The sequence below is a fragment of the Filicampus tigris genome, chromosome 10 (genome assembly GCF_054856515.1).
Source record: "Filicampus tigris isolate MCC_2025a chromosome 10, RoL_Ftig_1.0, whole genome shotgun sequence".
Taxonomy (NCBI): Eukaryota; Metazoa; Chordata; class Actinopteri; order Syngnathiformes; family Syngnathidae; genus Filicampus; species Filicampus tigris.
Genome location: NC_141226.1, coordinates 23317632 through 23335193, shown reverse-complemented (window position 1 = coordinate 23335193; position 17562 = coordinate 23317632). Strand labels below are relative to the sequence as shown.

At 40.7% G+C, this 17562-nt stretch overlaps 1 protein-coding gene and 1 long non-coding RNA gene across 2 annotated transcripts in view; one reads left to right on the top strand and one right to left on the bottom strand.

Annotated features, from left to right (window-relative positions):
• LOC147141420 (uncharacterized) overlaps window positions 1–10296 on the bottom strand; it is a 30427-nt gene extending 20131 nt beyond the window's left edge. The window contains exons 1-2 of the long non-coding RNA XR_015088460.1: window positions 10151–10296; window positions 9982–10073 (exon numbers count right to left, since the gene is read on the bottom strand). This is a non-coding gene — a long non-coding RNA (uncharacterized LOC147141420). The remainder of the gene's footprint in view (window positions 1–9981; window positions 10074–10150) is intronic.
• clstn2a (calsyntenin 2a) overlaps window positions 1–17562 on the top strand; it is a 100336-nt gene that overhangs the window by 28710 nt on the left and 54064 nt on the right. Inside the window, exon 2 of the mRNA XM_086043781.1 lies at window positions 9947–10069. Within this exon, the coding sequence (XP_085899907.1) occupies window positions 9947–10069 (123 nt within the window). The remainder of the gene's footprint in view (window positions 1–9946; window positions 10070–17562) is intronic.

Here is a 17562-nt window from a genome sequence, read left to right as displayed (position 1 = left end):
TGATTTTTGAGCAAAGTCATGGAACAAATTATCTCATAGCATAGCATAGCATAGCATAGCATAGCATAGCGTAGTATACAATCAACATGACAATGTTCCAGACATGCTTGGGGAAAAAAAAGAGTGCAGCCAAAATGGTGTGCAACTGTTTAACATGCAAGGGTGTTACTGCCGTAATGAAAGTCCACATTGTTTGAAGACTCTATGAATAAATGAAACACGGTACATGTGTTGACTCAACCTGGAAGCTTAACTAATGCAACGGACAGTCAAGACATCTTGTCTGAGAGTGATTTCACAAGAGAGTGCTTCAATCAAGACCAATGTTCCCTCTAAGCTGCGCGTGCGAGCAATTGCGTACTGCTCTCACCTTCTCTGTGCACATAAAACGGAAAAAAAAAAGGAAAAAAATTAAACGTGAGCTGTGTTTGCAATTTTGTATTTTCGTACTTTCCACTTGATCCTGTTTTTTTATTTTTTTTTATTGGTGGCACAAATCTCCATCCAATGATATCTATTTCAAAATAAAGGATAGGTTTGACTTTTTTTGTAACGTCATGCAAAGTGTTACACGATGTATGTGTGACGCAAGGACTGCACTTTGTGAACCACCTAGTGCTAGTGGATTATTTTAAAGCGCAAGTCAACGTAAACATATTTTTTTCAAGAATATGTTCTGCGCAGGCCCGCTAGTTGCAACAAGGCAATATGATTCATACGAAATATGCGTCAAGCTGCAAAATCCGCCCGTTTTAGCCATCTCAGGGGTGGCCATTTTGTCACTTCTGTCCACTGAAAATGACATCACAGTTGCTCAGGTAACGACCAATCGCAGCTCACCTGTTTTCTGAAGCTGAGCCATGATTGGTCGTTACCTGAGCCCTGAGCAACTGCGATGGCATTTTCAGTCAACAGAAGTGACAAAATGGCCGCCCCCTGAGATGGCCAAAAACGGGTGGATTTTGCTGCTTAACTCATTTTTCACAAACACAATATTAATCAGAATGCCTCGTTTCAACTAGTGGGCTTGCATAGAACATATTCTTGAAAAAAAAATGTTTGGGTTGCCTCCCCTCTTTAAAACAGTTCTAAGAAAGGTTTAACTCGTCACTCCCGGTGGTATTGTGTAGACTATTTAGGACTGTTTTATTGGTTTAATAGTTTTACAAACACATTTACAGCACAGTGTGTGAATCGTAGCCTACTTGTTTTTCTTCGTTATTCCACAGGGTCGGTTAGGCTAACCAGTGAAAAGCTTTGCTGTTGTTCCATAAAAGACAAAGCCTCCCGTGGGGAACTTTAGCTGCCTGCGCTCAAACTGCATTCATAGCGCTTAATGGAATTGCTTCATGTCATTTGTCGACAGCACAGAAGAAGTGATCTGTATTTCCACTTCAGCTATGTAAAATATGTGCTCTATTAGCTGTGTAGCTTGTACGGCAAGTGTGCGCGGTGCTACTTTGTATGTAGTCTTTTTCTCTGATGAAAACACTGCAGTTGAAGTCATTTTCCCGCTCCCGGCTTGTTAGAGAATTTCTTTCTGAAAGCCTCGGAAACTGATTTCGTGGCATTATCGAACCAGACATCTCGCAGGATGACCAGATGTAACAGACTTCCTGCACTTTTGCATCCATTATCCCCCCCCCCCCCTCTCGCCGACGGCTGACGTGACACAGAGGATGGTCAACTGAAGTGGCAGGATGGCGATGGCACAAAATCGAGGCATTTGAAGAGAGGTTGCTCTTCAACAAGAATTTTCTGGATGAAGATTTTTACTTTCCACACCGTAGCCTTGTTGTCGCCACACCGTAGCCTTTCGACTCAATGTTGTCGTCATTATTAGCTTGACAATCTTGCATCTTGGTTTATTTTTTAAATTACACCTGCAACATTATTATTATTTTTTTTTTATATCAGAGTTGCAAGTAAACTTTTCTTGATTTTTTTTTTTTTTTTGCATTGATTTAGAATCTGCCCTTGTTTTTTTCTCCAGATTCTCAGATTTTCACAATAGAAGTGACAGTAACAATAATATGTATGTATAGCAATATATTTAGTAATATTCATGATTTAAGTGTTAGGTTCAGCAACAGGTGAAATTCTTTTCCGAAAAATTATAGCTATAAAAAAAAAAACACATCTAATAAAATCTCGTAAAATCTGTATTGCTCAAGTTTTTATCGGTTGAACTTAAAAAAGATAGATCTCAAAAACCCGATGTGCTAGAAATAAAGAAATACATTTTTTAAATCGCTTACTGACTCACAATTCTCTCCATGTTAAATTGATGGATTGATTTTATATCTTTTCATATGACCTTTCACTATAAGGTTTCATATGGAATTTCCAGTGAAGGTCCAATTTGGACAATTTCACCTGGGGGTGTTCTCACTTTTGTTGCTAGCAGTTTAGCCATTTAGACATTGCTGTGTGTTGGACAGTAAATGTTCACTGTCCAAATATCAGCTGTACACAGACTACAACATAGTAGCCAAGTGTCATTCATTCAGTCTTGTCCCATGAAAAGGTCAAATAAAATAATTACATACAATAAACGTGAGGAGTTTACTCACTTTTGTAACCATCTTAGTGAAACTCCCTCCATCCAATCAGCATGCGAATAGAGAGATAGTGACAAGTCACCAGAGTGGAACAGTTTCTAATTCCATGCGGTCACTCACGCGGCATCCAAGTCTGCTCCTCTCACCGCCTGCTGTTCTCAGTTAATGGAGATGACCCGCTCCGCCGTCTTTATTTCCGTCCCATTCTCTGATCTCGCTTTGTGGTAATTTCCCTTCGCTGTACTTTCACTTCACTTCGTCGCTGTCCTCCTTTTATGTGGCTGTTCCGAAGAGCTACTGTAGCTCGTTCATTAGGTCATAAAGACAAATGCATAGGGAGCTGTGGCCGTCAGGGAGACCACCAAATCAAGAAAATTTTGCCTTTATTAAAAAAAGCATTATTATCTCCTAAAATGACTACATTTATGTAGATTGACTGTATATGCGCCAATTAATATTAGAACAAATGATGTTACGAAATAACCTCCCGGTCATTTAGCTTGACTTGCTTCGTAGCGATTAGCCTCAACATGGTATGCTAATCGGGAAATAACTACGGTAGTTTCATTTTTCTGTAGCTAGGGTAGCATAAAGTGGCCATAACAGTTACAGATCATTTGTAGGGATTAAATTTACTCGATGTATACATTGGCCGAATCCACACTTTTATTTGCTGTGTATGCATCTAGCTAGCTAACGTTAGCCTGCTTTTAAAAATCAGTCAAAATGCTATTCCTTTTTAGAGCTCCGTATTGTAGATTTGTAACGCTAGTTGTTCATTCCGTGGAGCATGTTAATTACTCACAAGTGTTAAAGTACACATTATTAATACTCCATAACTTGGCGTTCCCACACGCCATATTAAATTGCACTTTACTATTTCTTTGTGTCTGTTATTAAAATATTACACTTTAACGACAACAGTTGTATCTAATCTAATAAAATACATTGTTATTTATGGACTGAATAGTGGAGAGCATGTATGCATATTAGTTTTTTTATTTTTATATGTCAAATGCTAGTATGAATTGATTTTTACCGTACAGCACTTTGTATGCAGCAATGGTCGTTTTAAGGTACTATATAAATAAACTTGAGTTGAGTACTGTAAAGAGCGTTGAGTTGAGTTCACTGCCACCACACGGAGCTTGCAACTCAAAGCAAAACACGGCCGAACGACGGCTCGGATCTCGAAAAACTTGAGCGGAGTCTCTTGTATCCTAAAGGACCACTGAGTGTCATACAAGTGCGGCACAGTTGCACACACAATACAAGAGTTTTTTTTTGTTTTTTTTCCCCCCAGATACACAATAATGAGCAAAAGAAGAATATGCTGAAGCCGCAAAAAAAATGTCATTACGCCCATGCAAGTTTGTTTCTCCAATTCTCTCTTTTGGATGTTGTTTTCCGCCTCCACATTGTTGACTTTTTCTGTAGCTGCGCAACCTCCTCAGCCTTTTGTCTTCTCACAATTCTGCTGACTGGGCACATTCTCCACAGCTAGTTTCCTCATCAAGATACTGTAAAATTGTATTGTATTGTATATCGTAACCATCAAAATGCCCTTTATACTCTGGAAAAGATTTGTCTTTCTATCTGGGTGGCTTCTGGACTTGTGATTGGCCAAGATCGGAGTTTTAACTGCCTTTTGAATTCGTTGTTTAGAAACAACTCAACACTAAAAACAAAAGAGAGGTGGAAAGGACATCCTACAAATCTCAACAGCAAATGCCAGGAAGAGTCTTCAGGGAGCATGTGGGCAGAATTAATGTCCTGAAAATGAGCCAGTGGCAGTCTCTAACCAAGGACTACGTGCAGAAGTCAATATGCATAATTACACTCTTCATCCTAACGGCATCTTGCACTTCAGCATTGAGACTTTAAAAGTCACTGTCGATGCTCCCGGTACTAATGTAATGACGCAATTCCCTATCAGCTCTGCATTCTTAATGTGCTGCTGTGGTTGATTCCCTTATCATTTATTATTATTATACGCGTACAGTCAGCCCCCTCCCACCTCGTGCAACTTTAATTAAAGCGCCCAAAGTTCTTGTGTAAGACTCTGCTGCCGTCATGGTGTGAATTCAAGTATTTGGAAATCAATTGGCCAGTAGAGGTCAGTGAAATTATTTTAAAAAAGATTTCGCACATGTTATGTAATACTGTAAATACAATACAATACAATTTTATTTACATAGCGCATTTCATAACAGCCAGAGCTGTAACAAAGCACTTTACAAACAATAGAATAAATTTAAAAAACAACAACAATAAAAGACTGTGATACACGTATTAATAAATATAGATATAAATACATAATATATAAAATATAAATAAATAAAGCCAATACAGTAACATAAAACACGATATACAATTGACACCGGAAAAGAGCCGAAAATTTCAGGTCTGATCAAAAGCCAGAGAAAAGAAATGTGTCTTCAACCGGATTTTTAAAAATGGACAGAGAGGGCGACCAATAATCACAATGACAACATCAAAGCAAAATGAGTCATCCTTGCACCTGAATCTGGCAAAAATGTATTGTACGCCAATGCAAATGAGTGACTTCAGGAAATGTAATGAAATGAATACAACTAAAATAGAAAATGAGATTTTTGTTAACGAAATAACATTTAAAAAAAAAAGAAATGTTAGAAAAAACAATACGACTAACTCAAACTACATTTTGCGTTTAAAAAACTAACTGTAGTCCTAGCAAAAATGTCCTTTGATTTATTATTAGCAGCACGATATTGGAAAAACGTGCGATATGGATGTTGACTACAGCGATATCGATATTATTGCGATTTTGATCATGTACCTAAAGAAACAACATTTTTATGATCTAATGAAGCCATTTTTTTTTTTATGTGGCAAAATAAGCAAGCTCAATGCGTTCTTAGCCAATTAATTGTAATTCCTCAAGATAATGTTCAACTATTGGGTGGCGATGCGCATTTAAGTTGGCATTTGATTGGTCAAATTCAGATAAAAGCAGACAAATTCCGTATGAAAATCATTGCATGTCTCTGCGATATGCGTATTGCCTGGGCCATTATCGCGATATTGGTATTTTTCAATATATTGTGCAGCCCTAATTAATATCATACATAAGCTTTCGGGGTTCGTTTTAAATGTATTTATTTTGGTATTACTGCATGTCCGTACAGATGAGGGAAACTGTTTGTAGTTTACTTTTATTCCACAATACTTTGCGACCTTTTTTTTTCTTGCACTCAACAAATACTCCAAACATTAAAGAAAAAAAAATCCTAAAACCACAACTAAAGTAAAACAATGCCTTTTTGAACAAATAAGAAACAAACAAACCTGCTCTAAAAACGAATTAAAACTTACTGCATTACTTGCATTATAATTATAATGAAAAAACGATTATAACCGTGATACCAATACAGACAATACAATTAATGGTTTTAAATGGATCAAGATGTTGCAAGTACTATCGACAAACCACCAGATGTTTGGATCTTTTGCATGATATCTGCAACTATGACGGGGCTTCATTTTTCTTTCGACCTAATTTTCGAATGCTCCATTTATACCCCTCCTACCTGCTTTTAATTGGCCCGCACCTGCCTGCTGACTCCAGCAAAACTTGCTTCTGCTCTTTGGATTTCTCACCCTCATTTTGCTGATCCGGTGCTTATGAGCTGCTCGCATCCCGGTGGCACACGGGGCCGCAGTCACACAATAGGGCGGCAATTGGCCAAAGATGATCTGTATTTCTCGCAGGCGCTTGTATATTTGGCGCAATTGGTGAGGTCATGCGCATTTGTGTGTTCAGCCATGAGAATAAGTGCTCATTAATGTCAGTGCAACGTCAGGTCAGCATATATTCCCGCATTCCCTTGGCTGTCTTTTGTTGCTTCTATACTACTCGACAAGCCAACAGACTTGACCGTGAGATACATATGAGGACAACGGAATTTTTTTTTTTTTTTTACCCCTCGAAAAGTAACGCGATATAAGATGCACAAACTCCCGTTATTCCACGTTTCTCAGGTCAGAGGAACATAATCGAGGGCGATTTATGTGCGGCATAGAGAAAACTATGTGGACAAGCTGCGCTGGTAATTTACACACCAGTGAAAATGATCCGTTTACTTTGAATGAATCGTTGTTCGTACATCTATGTCAGCGTTATATCGTAAAAGGCAGAACAATGAAATGCTCTTCAACTATAGCGTTACGCGATGGGTGTTGATTTTGCATAAGTAACCCAAAAAATGACAGAAGTAGCTTTCCATGTTATCAGCGGTGCCATTTTAGCAATTAGCTCGCTTTATTTATCAATCAGAATCAATACCGGGAACAAGTAGCCCACTTGCATCCCGACATATAAGTTGCTCTCCAATTCCTCTCTCATTTGTGTTTGAACAGACCAACCGTGGCCTGTTCTTTTTTTTTTTTCTGAGTGACCTCCAAGGTCAGATGTGTGCTTCGTCTCTCCGTCGCTCCGTTGCCGTGTCCTCTTTCATCTCCGTTTCATTGCGGCAAACCGCATTATGGAATCCAACGGAAGGCCAGATTTGAAATACATTTGACGCACCGTGGACGGATCAGCGCGTTGATGCAAATAGACCATCGTTTCTCCGAAATGAAATAAGAGACTAGCGGACTAAAATATTGCCGTGTGCCTGTGGGATGACACTGTCACATACAGTACTTGATTAGCAGAACGGACGGGAATGACAGTAATGCCGTTTACTGGACGAGACAGGCCTGCGTCTTGTTTATGGATTCCAGTTACTTCTTCTGCCGTCATAGATTTCACGCAGGCCTGCTGGAGCGATTTTTAGACCGTCCCAGTAAGTGAATTAGACCTCCATAATGGGCACTGTGGCGCTGTAATGACTGCAGATGTTCTGTTAGGTCCTGATGTTGCTGCCTTGTTTGCTGTCAGACACTTTTACAAACTCAATAGCAAGAATGTCAAGGACAAACACCTTGCGTGCATCAAAGACGGCTTTGCAGTTTTAACGTTATGAAAGACACTTTTCAATTTGCATTTTCAATGGTCCGCTTTATGGAGACAATAGAAATCCATGTTGACTTTAATGGTGAGTCAACCGTCTTTGCAGTGAATAAAAAAAAACGGGACTGCGGGACTCACTTTGGGGCCTGCTACGGGTGTTTTGATACTCGTCGCTTTTCCAAGCTTTAAGTTTCACATTCAATGAGGTGCTTGACTTTTTGCCTGTCTTTGCATACCTCTCTCCATTCATTCACCTCTTTTTTTTTTAGGGGGAAGGCGGTCACAACAACATACTGAGGGTATTAAGTCACAATTAATTTGTGAGTGATTGAAAAGTCTTTTGAAATTCACTTTGTCACAGCTGGACACACTCAAAATTGATCTTAAAAGTCTTTGTGAGGTCTCAACTTTTACAATGCTTACATTGTATGTAGTGGTTAAAAAAAAAAAGACAGGAATGCCAACTTCTAATTGAAATTCAATTTGTTACACACATGATTTAATTCTGCTACTGCTCTCTTATAAAACAAGCCGTGTGTTTTGTCAGTAGACCAAAAAAAAACATATCCCAAGACTACACAATAGCATCTTATTAACACAGTACAATTGATTTTTACACTATATTAAAATACATTAAATTCATATTTTAAAAACGATCGAGTTGCATGCTCTGTTCGAAAAATTAGCTGACATGACATCTGCTCAGGCCTCGGGCAAGGACCAATCACGACTCAGCTTCAGAAAACAGGTCAGCCGTGATTGGTCGTTACCTGAGCCCTGAGCAGTTGTGATGTCATCTTCAGTCGACAGAAGTGACAAAATGGCGCAAAGGTGCGACGACACACTTGAACTGGAGCGCAATATTTACTTTCCAGTGCTCGTGCGCACATTAAAAATGTGCGCCCCTGTATATGTGTATATATATTTTTATGAAAAACCTGCACTGCGTTGCACCCGCAAAAAGTCAACCGCGATATAGCGCGGGATGCCTGTATTTATGTTGCGCTGTTATAATTCTGAAAAGTTGCAATCCTATCCTGATGAATTTATCTGAACTTGGACTGCACCCGCTTGCTGTCATGTTGACACCAAAGCTCCATGCAGGCATACTTGTACACTGTTACACTTGCAACAGTGTCATTTGCCCCCCCCCCCCCCCCCCCCGCCCCCTCCACTTGTGGCGTACATGTAGGCCTCCATGTTCTTATTGGATTGGGCAGATGGGAAGTGGGAGGGACTTTAATCCACGCTGTCAGTAATTATTTGCGATGTGATCTGCGGTAATCTCCGGATCATCTGGCGGACTTAATCTCATTGTGGCACGGGGCTTACGTTCTTCCCTACACCCAGAGTGATAACTTGGATTATAAAGATCCCAGGAGAGTATTCATTGAGTTTCAGTCTCATCAAAGTTTTTTTTTACCTTCGGGAAAACATGCCGTCAAGGTTTTATTAACCAAATAGACGGCGCTCCGGCTTGCTCTGTGCTGTATTCCCTCAAATAGTGGCCGGGGGCGTTTCTTTAATGAACTACCTGATGTGGATTTTGCAAATGCTGTTTATAAGTAGGCAACACACACACACACACACACACACACACACACACACACACACACACACACACACACACACACACACCTCTCGACGACTTAAGACATGTTGTCCATGTGAGTGGAGGTCACATTTGGAAGAATGCTCTGCTCTGTGTTATTTACGTTTGACCTTGCTCAAATCTCACCCACCGTTTATATTATTCCTGTGTGGCAGCAATGATATGATTCCATCAACTATTTGCACAAATCTGCATCCCAAACTGCCTGAATGTCCAATCGGAAAATGCTTATCTAATGTTTTCTAATATGCGTTTATTTAGTGATGCCTCATATTTTACTTTTTTTACTTTTTTTTTTTTTTTTTACACTACTCCTTGTTTAGTAAACAAGGACAAATGCTAATTCTATTGCTGTTTTGTGAACTGTAAACTTGTTATTGGAGGAGAAACTAAGCATTGCACTCTGTGAACGGAAAAGTAGGACATTTTTTTTGGTATCGGGTTTAGTCATTAGTTAAAAATAGTGACTTGTTTTGTATTAGTATTTGTTTGTTTCCTCTATCACTGAGATCAATCACAAAGAAGCAACCGTGGCAGAATTTTTTTTGTTTGTTTTTTTCCCCTTCCACTCCTTCTTCCTTTTCCTCGTTCCAAGAGCTTTCAAATTCACTCAGGACGTCCAGATGACACGATGTGCAGTGGAAAGAAACATGTGAATTACAAAAACAATCCTTGCAACCCTTGCTTTAAATTGAAATGTGCGTTCAAGTGAAACGTTAAACAGGAACAGAAAAGATTAATATCGTCCTGTCTTTCACCCCCCCCTCTCTTCCACAGTCAACAAGCACAAACCGTGGATAGAAGCTTCTTACCATGGCGTGATCACAGAAAACATGGGGACTGTCTTGCTGGACCCTCCGCTCGTTGCTCTTGACAAGGATGCGCCCATCCCCTATGCAGGTAGCTACACACACATGCAAATGAGGTTCTTCATGCTCGGATTTTTTTGTGTAAGCGTTCATATTACATTATAAATGCAACCTCGGTCTTGTCTGCTGGATGAATACATGTGTCGTCAAAGTGGCCCGCCTGCGCAGAAGAGACGGTCGACGTCACTCCGACGTTGTGCATGCGGAAGTAAATGTGGTCCAGCGTGTCGAGGGTCGACGTCACTCCCGACGTTGTGCATGCGGAAGTAAATGTGGTCCAGCGTGTCGGGGCATTTGTACGGTGAAGCGATCAGGTAGGAGGCAGAAATAAATGCAGTATTTGGGGAAAATCACGAGGCGACGCTTTAATATCTCACTTCGTGGAGACATCGCTAACGATGACGTCACGTCATCGCCGTGCGTAAAAAAAAAAAAAAGAATCGATCTGAGCCGTGGCTGAATTGCTACGATCGCCATAAATGCCCACTTTATGCTTCATGTTTCAAGGTGGATTAAATTAAAGTAAAATATAAAGTCAATAGTGTTTGTCAAAACAACTTTGCAGATTCGATCCCCTTGCTGCCAGCAGTCTCCCTCCGCCTTCGTGCGGCACATTTTGGGCTCCGGATGACGTCGAGGTCGGATATATGCGACTTGGCCGTTCAGACTGCCGTCGCGTTGGAAAAGATCGGATACGTATCCGATCTAGGACCGCATATGAAAGCGACCCAGGTCGCCTTTGAAAAGATCGGAATTGAGCCGTTCAAACTGTCTTAAAAAAAAAAAAATCTGATACAGTTCGCTCGTGGGCAAAATAAAATCCGATCTGGGTCGCATTTGCTGGGTGAACCTAGCCTAAGTTTAAACACTCAAATTTTGCGGGTGCTAGGATTCAATTTAGTCCAGAAACGCCTATGGGCATTATGATCTAAAGTCTATCAAATAAACGTGTGGGTAAAGCTGTTGGTCAAGCAGGAGTAAAGTCCATGCGGTTCTTGTCATCAGCAAAGATCTACAAGGTGTGTCTGTTGGATTCCCTGCAGGTATTTTCGCTTGGCGGCGGCGTGACAGACCTCAAATACGCCACACAATGAGTTGACGTGTAATGATGACAGAAGAACATAATTATAAAGCTCATCTGCAGACAACGCTTTCAGATGTTGATTGTGTTGTCTTATAAGAGGCAGCCATGCGATTATTGCGGAGCTGACAGTGACGAGAATGAGACGGAGAGCGCCGTTATAATTAGATAAATTATTCCCAGACTCCAAGGCAAACAAAGAGCCTTTCTGGCAGTGAGCACTTAACTGCTCATTATGGCCAAATGCTTTCTATTAATCCCGGCGCTGACATCCATGGAAAATGGATATTCAACTTGATATTTCTCCTTATATATATATATTTTTTTGCGATGCCACAGACGTCTTTTATAATGCTCCTTGAGCCGCTCTGTAAGCACGGTTGACCTTGACGAGTGTGAAGACGCTTATAAAATTCTTCTTCCCGGCTTTACCGAGCCAATAAAGTAAAACCTTCGGCGCGCGTACAGTAACATTAGCCAAGACAGCTTAACTTACTGGCTGAATCCTAAATGAGAATCCGGTGGGGTTGAAAAGGTGAATAAAGCAGCAAACAGACAAGTTGCAAACCGGTTTGGATTTTCCCACCCCGCCCGCCACCATGATTAACTCTTTGTTTGCTGAATGGCAAAAGGCCAAAACTGGTGAGCTATTGCCCTGAGAGGAGCTGCAGCGCTGTCGCTGTGCCATTGCTGCTGACTAGCTATATTTCTTTCCCTAAACGTGTGGTGAATGAAACTCTCACAATAGCTACCAAGGAGACTCAAGAAAAGGGCTGCAGCTCCTTCCCAATTTATTTCCTTTCAACAATTGTCAACAGCTATACAAACGCTCGCTGCGCTTTTAACTCTTTATGCTTCTTCTTCCTCGACAAGACAATGCCGTGTTCCTTCTTTGTAATGTCAATCAGTAGTGCAAAGTGGGCCTTTGAGCAGATGTTTATGGCAAGCCATTTGAGCACTTGCATCAGCTTGAGGTTGATCTTCCAAAAGTCCCCATATATGCATGTATACGTGTATACATGTGTGTGTGCAAAGTGTTTTGTTACAGTCCCCGTATGGGTCTATATATGCGCCCGTGTGTGTGTAAAGTGCTTTGTCACAGTTGCAGCTGTTGTGAGAATGTGCTCCATCAATAAAGTTGTATTATATTGTTTTGTGTATATACACACGCTCGTGGTACACCGTTGTCAACTAGTTTTGCCTCACTCGTAAAATGTCATGATTTACCTTGTAGAGTCTTACTAGTGAGGGAAAAGTGTGCGAAACGTACATGGACCTTAAGCCGACATGGGATAAATGCTCAGCCGGTTTTCCATTGGTTCTCACTTGAGCATGACAGAAGGTCGCATCAATCCTGGTTTTGGTTTTACTGCAGAGGTGTGGCCCGTCCTTCTGCCTTCTCGTTCATGGCGTTGACGCAACTGACAAAAACTGTTACCCACTTGCCATCTCTCCCATTCTTGGGCCTCCTGCCACCGCGAGCTTCCCGCTACTCGTCCCATTCACACCCTCTCTCTCTCTCTCTCTCTCTCTCTCTCTCTCTCTCTCGCTCCCTTCAACCTTTTCGAGCCCGTTCTTTGTTCTCATTGCTTTTTTGACTCATGTCTCGTCCTTTCCTCCCTCTGCGGCATCACATTTCATTGAAGCTTCCCACAGTGGCCTCACCTTAAACATGATGTGTAGGGATAAATTATTAGCCGCGCGCCGCGATGCCCAGCCCTCTCTCCCTTTAGAGCAAAGGTGTGGGGATGGAGCGCTGCGCTCGGAGCAAGCCTTCTCAATCAAATTAATATGAGGGATGGTTGCAGTGGACTCCGGCTTGCCATGAAGCAAATAGTCACTCAGTTTCCTTTTTCCCATTCTTTATCTTGGGACCACAGTCAACAGGCATAGATTCTCCCCATTCATCACGGTACCGGAATAGCCGGCCGTTAGACACCACAGTATTTCCTCTGCACAACAGGGAAATGCAACCGAAGTAGCTGGAGAGAAACAAGAGCATGCTGGGGAGCAAAATGTAGAATAGACGGATGGATAACCAAATTGTGTGAGCAGCATCACAAAAAAAAAAAAAAACCCAAAAAAAACATGGATGAGTATTCCCATGCATGCAATATCATTTTCTGGGCCAGTTATCCCCCCGCCCCGCCCCCATCAAAACAATTGCCCAGTGACCATGTATCACCGTGTTTTTTATGAAATACACGGCTTATAAAACATGTATTTGTTGCTTCTGAATAAAACAAACCAAAAATGTGTCTGCAGTGGATATAAGTCTACACACATCCTGTACAAATGTTTTCGTCGAAACAAAATGACACCAAAATCAATACTTTCAAAACTTCTTTTTTTTCCCCCCATAACCTATAAACTGTAAAACTCCAATTTTTTTTCATTTTATTTTTTTTAAATTGTAGGCACTTTAACTGGCGGCAGGTGTGTGCTTTTGATTGCGATGTACAGGTGCTAGGTTATATGCTCGATGTTTTCCAATGAAGCCAACAAAATTCGTGGTTTAATGATCGAAATCCGCTTTTCCCGATAGTTGACGATTTGTGCGCGTGCAAATCGGACCCAAATTGCCAACCCTGCGCTCAAAACGTAACCTTGCGCTTGGTCTATTAACACAAAGTAACAACAAGAGCCTCGTCTTGTTCTGACTCTTCATCGTTCCCAGAAACAGAAACGCGAAACGTGTCGTGTCGTAAAAGTACGCGTTTTACGGACACGTCGAAAGTACGGCGTCAAAACCGTCGCCTTATGTACTTTCTTTTTGTTCTAAAGTCATACGTTACATTTTATTTTGTCAACAAATAGTCTCTGATATGCTAGAAAAATGTGCAGAAAGGCTTGTACTATTGCTTATTGATCGCAATTACAGACAACCGCAAATAGAAGGACTTGCTATAGTCCTAGAAAAATAGAAAGCCCGTGCGTGTGCCGGTGGTAATCGATCAGAAAACACAGTTCATGGCAGAGGTGAATTCAGTCGTGCTGAAAGAAGAGGGCACGTATTACTGATAATGGCAGTCTTGTAGTGGAAGGCAGGAAGCTGAAGGTTCTGTCTACATAGCATTTGCGCTAATGGCTCCACCGTAATGCCTTCAATAATTGATTTGCTTCATTTGTTTTGAGGCCTGTTACCCCTTGCCGTCTTAAAGCTTCATACCTAACCCTCGAAATTTACCTCGAAATTGACATCATCATCATTCTTCATCATTTTTCCTTGGGGTCAATTTCATCCCGGCAATCGAAAAGCTCCAAAATAGAACACAAATCGTTGCCCAAGTGGCAAACGGCACCCAAAAGAAATGATTTGAATCGGTCGAGGAATGGGTGAAATATGCTTAGTTCTTGCGCCGCTTCAGTTATGGTGATTTTTTTACGTTAGGACGCTATGATGCTATTTTTTTTTCTTTTTTTGTTTTTTTTTTGAAGATTATAAAATGTTATGTCAGAATGACTTTAAGATCACATACTTAGCTGTTTATAATGTAAAGTATACTGTTTAGGATTATTCTTTTTTTTTTTTTAAAACTAGACCAATAAGCATTTCGAACAGCATAACAGCTACTTGATACAATGAAAATGAAGTTCAATGATCAAAAATGTCAACTTAGGCTCAAAGGCCCCTTATTTTTATTCACTCGCGCCATTTTTAATTTCATATGTCTCCACTTGTCCCCATTAAATTAGGAAGTTTTGAAGCATGAAAAAAAAAACAACAATTGTCAATCCTGTATTTCGAGACGTTAAACATGGTTCAAATTGACCCTTGAAGACTAACTTTTATTTCTGCCTGCCACTATTGGCATCGGAAGCCGTCGTCACATTATGAAAGCGGCATGACACCCGCGCCGCTCCGTCAACGTCCCTGCTGGATTTCCCCAGCCGCAGCGCTGCGAGTGAAGACCTGTTTTGACCGGCTCGCGCACCGTTACGCAGTCACCGCTTTCGAGGAAACGTTCCGACGTAAAACGGCCTTTGCCGCTGTTGTTAACGCGCATGAAACAAGAAGAAAAGCTTGCCAACTCGACAAAAGGTCAAATGTTAGCTGAAATGACATTCATTTCCTGTTCCGTTGTATTCATTTGCAAAATTCAGTCTTGGTGCTGGTGATAGCTTTACTTTGGATTATTTTACTGTGTTGTTTTTTTTTTTTGTTTTTTTTTTCAGACAGCAACACCTGTCAGTTTTGTTCAGATGGTGCTAATTAGATTGTGATAACCCACAAAGCAGGAGCTGTGATATTTGACAGAATAATAGATGAAGCGTTACAGTTGTTGGAGGGGGGGGGGAATAGAAGTTTGAGGTGGGGGTGGGGGGGTCAAATTCAGAATATGAAAATGATGCGAAAAAGTGCATCAAGGTCAAAACGAGGAGTGAAGTGACCAGGTTTCTTTGCCCGCCCGGAGGGGGTGTGTGAACATTCTTCGTCTGCCTCGTTTGTTCCTTTTCTGCCTGTCCTTCGTGTCTTTGCGGAGTTGTTGCCGTTTTGATTTTGTCAGCTAATGGTGAGGCAGGTCTGGAAAAAGAGACAGATGCATCGAGATAACCACAAAGCAGCCTTAGTGTTCCTGGATGACGTAATCATTCATGAGAAATGGGTTAACTTTACTTGCCTAATTGAATGACTAAAAAAAAATGGGCGAAACGCTTAACCTCACTTGGATGAAATTGAAATCCATTTTTCACCATTTTTTCAGGGAAGTAATCATGCTTTCAGTGAAATACATCAAATCAATCAAAATCAGACACTGCATGTATTGATTAAAAAAAGTTAGAAAATTAGAGATAACGAGAACAAACAAAATTACAACTAAAATTGGGGGGAAAAAAAAACATTGACATTAAATTAAAAAGGAGCGCTTTAACTAAAAACCATAACAAATTGAAACTACAGTTGACGTTTTTTTTTTTCAATCTAACTAAAACTAACTGATCATAGCAAAATGTCCTTTTATTAAAAATAAATGTCAAAAAGAAAAAGAAAACTGCAATGAAAAATTCCAAACTAACATAACCCTTTGCAAATTCATATTCGTTTTGAACATGCTATCATCATCTTGTGGTAGCTTTGTTCTGATCTACTTTGTTGACGTGAGTTGAGGCGCTTGATTGATACAAAGCTCGGTGTCGCGGAACTAATTAAGTGAGTCAGGTGCTTTATTTAGACAAAATATGTGTTTTGCCATCATCATGTGGCATCGATAGGCAATTGTAAACCTTTTTTTTAGAGGGTCCTCGATGACGCACAGATTTTGGCCATTCTCCGCAGGACCCGGCTCCAATGTGTGGGGGTTCTTTGTATATTTATTTATGTAGTCGTAGTTTCGAGCGGTTTAGAACCGCATTGAAGTGCAACTAATATTTTGCTTTTCTTATCTGCAAAACACACCGTTGCAAATTGCAACCGCACGAATAAGTGTCTTGGATAAATCATTGGCTGTTAAAACTGTATTTTCTAGAGAATATTTACACAGGTCTTTGTTGGATCTCATCATTTTTATCACCTTGTTAACTCTGCACTCATTGTTTTATATCTGGAGCACTGTATGTAAAAGACCTTACAAGATGAGATTGGAGGGGGAAAAAAAAAAAAAAAACATTTGATGAAATCACTCGGGGGAGGCTGTAACATTTTACCGCTAAATGTTAATTAAGTTCAAACCTCCCCAAATGAAATGTCAGAGAAAAGCACATTTACCTCAAAGGTGATGTATTCAAGAGCGAATATCTCTTCTGACAACTTTACCTTTTAACGCGAATTTGAACATGGCAGCGAGAGCATTGTCCGTAGCGCAGTCCTCAGTCACGGGTTCATAACGTAGAACGCAAATGTGTCCAGAATTTTGCTCGACGCGTTCATGGTGGAAGCGGGGAGCAAATCCAAATTAAAAAGTAGGCGTTTAGAATTGTGGCAAATTCATATATTTTGTGTCATGGTGCTTTTTAGATCTGAATTGAATGAATAAGACACCAATGTCAGTCTGCAAAGTGGTGTCAGTGACAATCACTCTGATTGGCTTTCAGCCAGGAAATGCAAATCAATGCATGAGATGGATGAATTTGTAAAAAATTATTTAAGTTCTTTAAACCTAGCAATATTGTAGTTTTAACTGTAATGGCATTGGTCCAAGTGAAACACATTTTCAATGTTGAATTAACGGGGATCGATAGTTTTTATGAATAAGGACGGGGGGGGGGGGGGAGGGGCTGCGGTCTGACCATCAAAAAAGGGTCAAGTGGCCTGCTCTGTGCCGATTAAGTTTGCGTGGTGCTCCTGTGAGAATTATTGTTCATAAGATCGTCGACGTCACGCAATAACACAAGAGCCCAAACTGGAGCCGCAAGTGTTTGTCAGGGGAAAAAAGTGAGCTACATTTGTTGAAATGTGTCATGTGGCGGCTAACGGCCTCACTATCGCATCCCGGGCATCATTA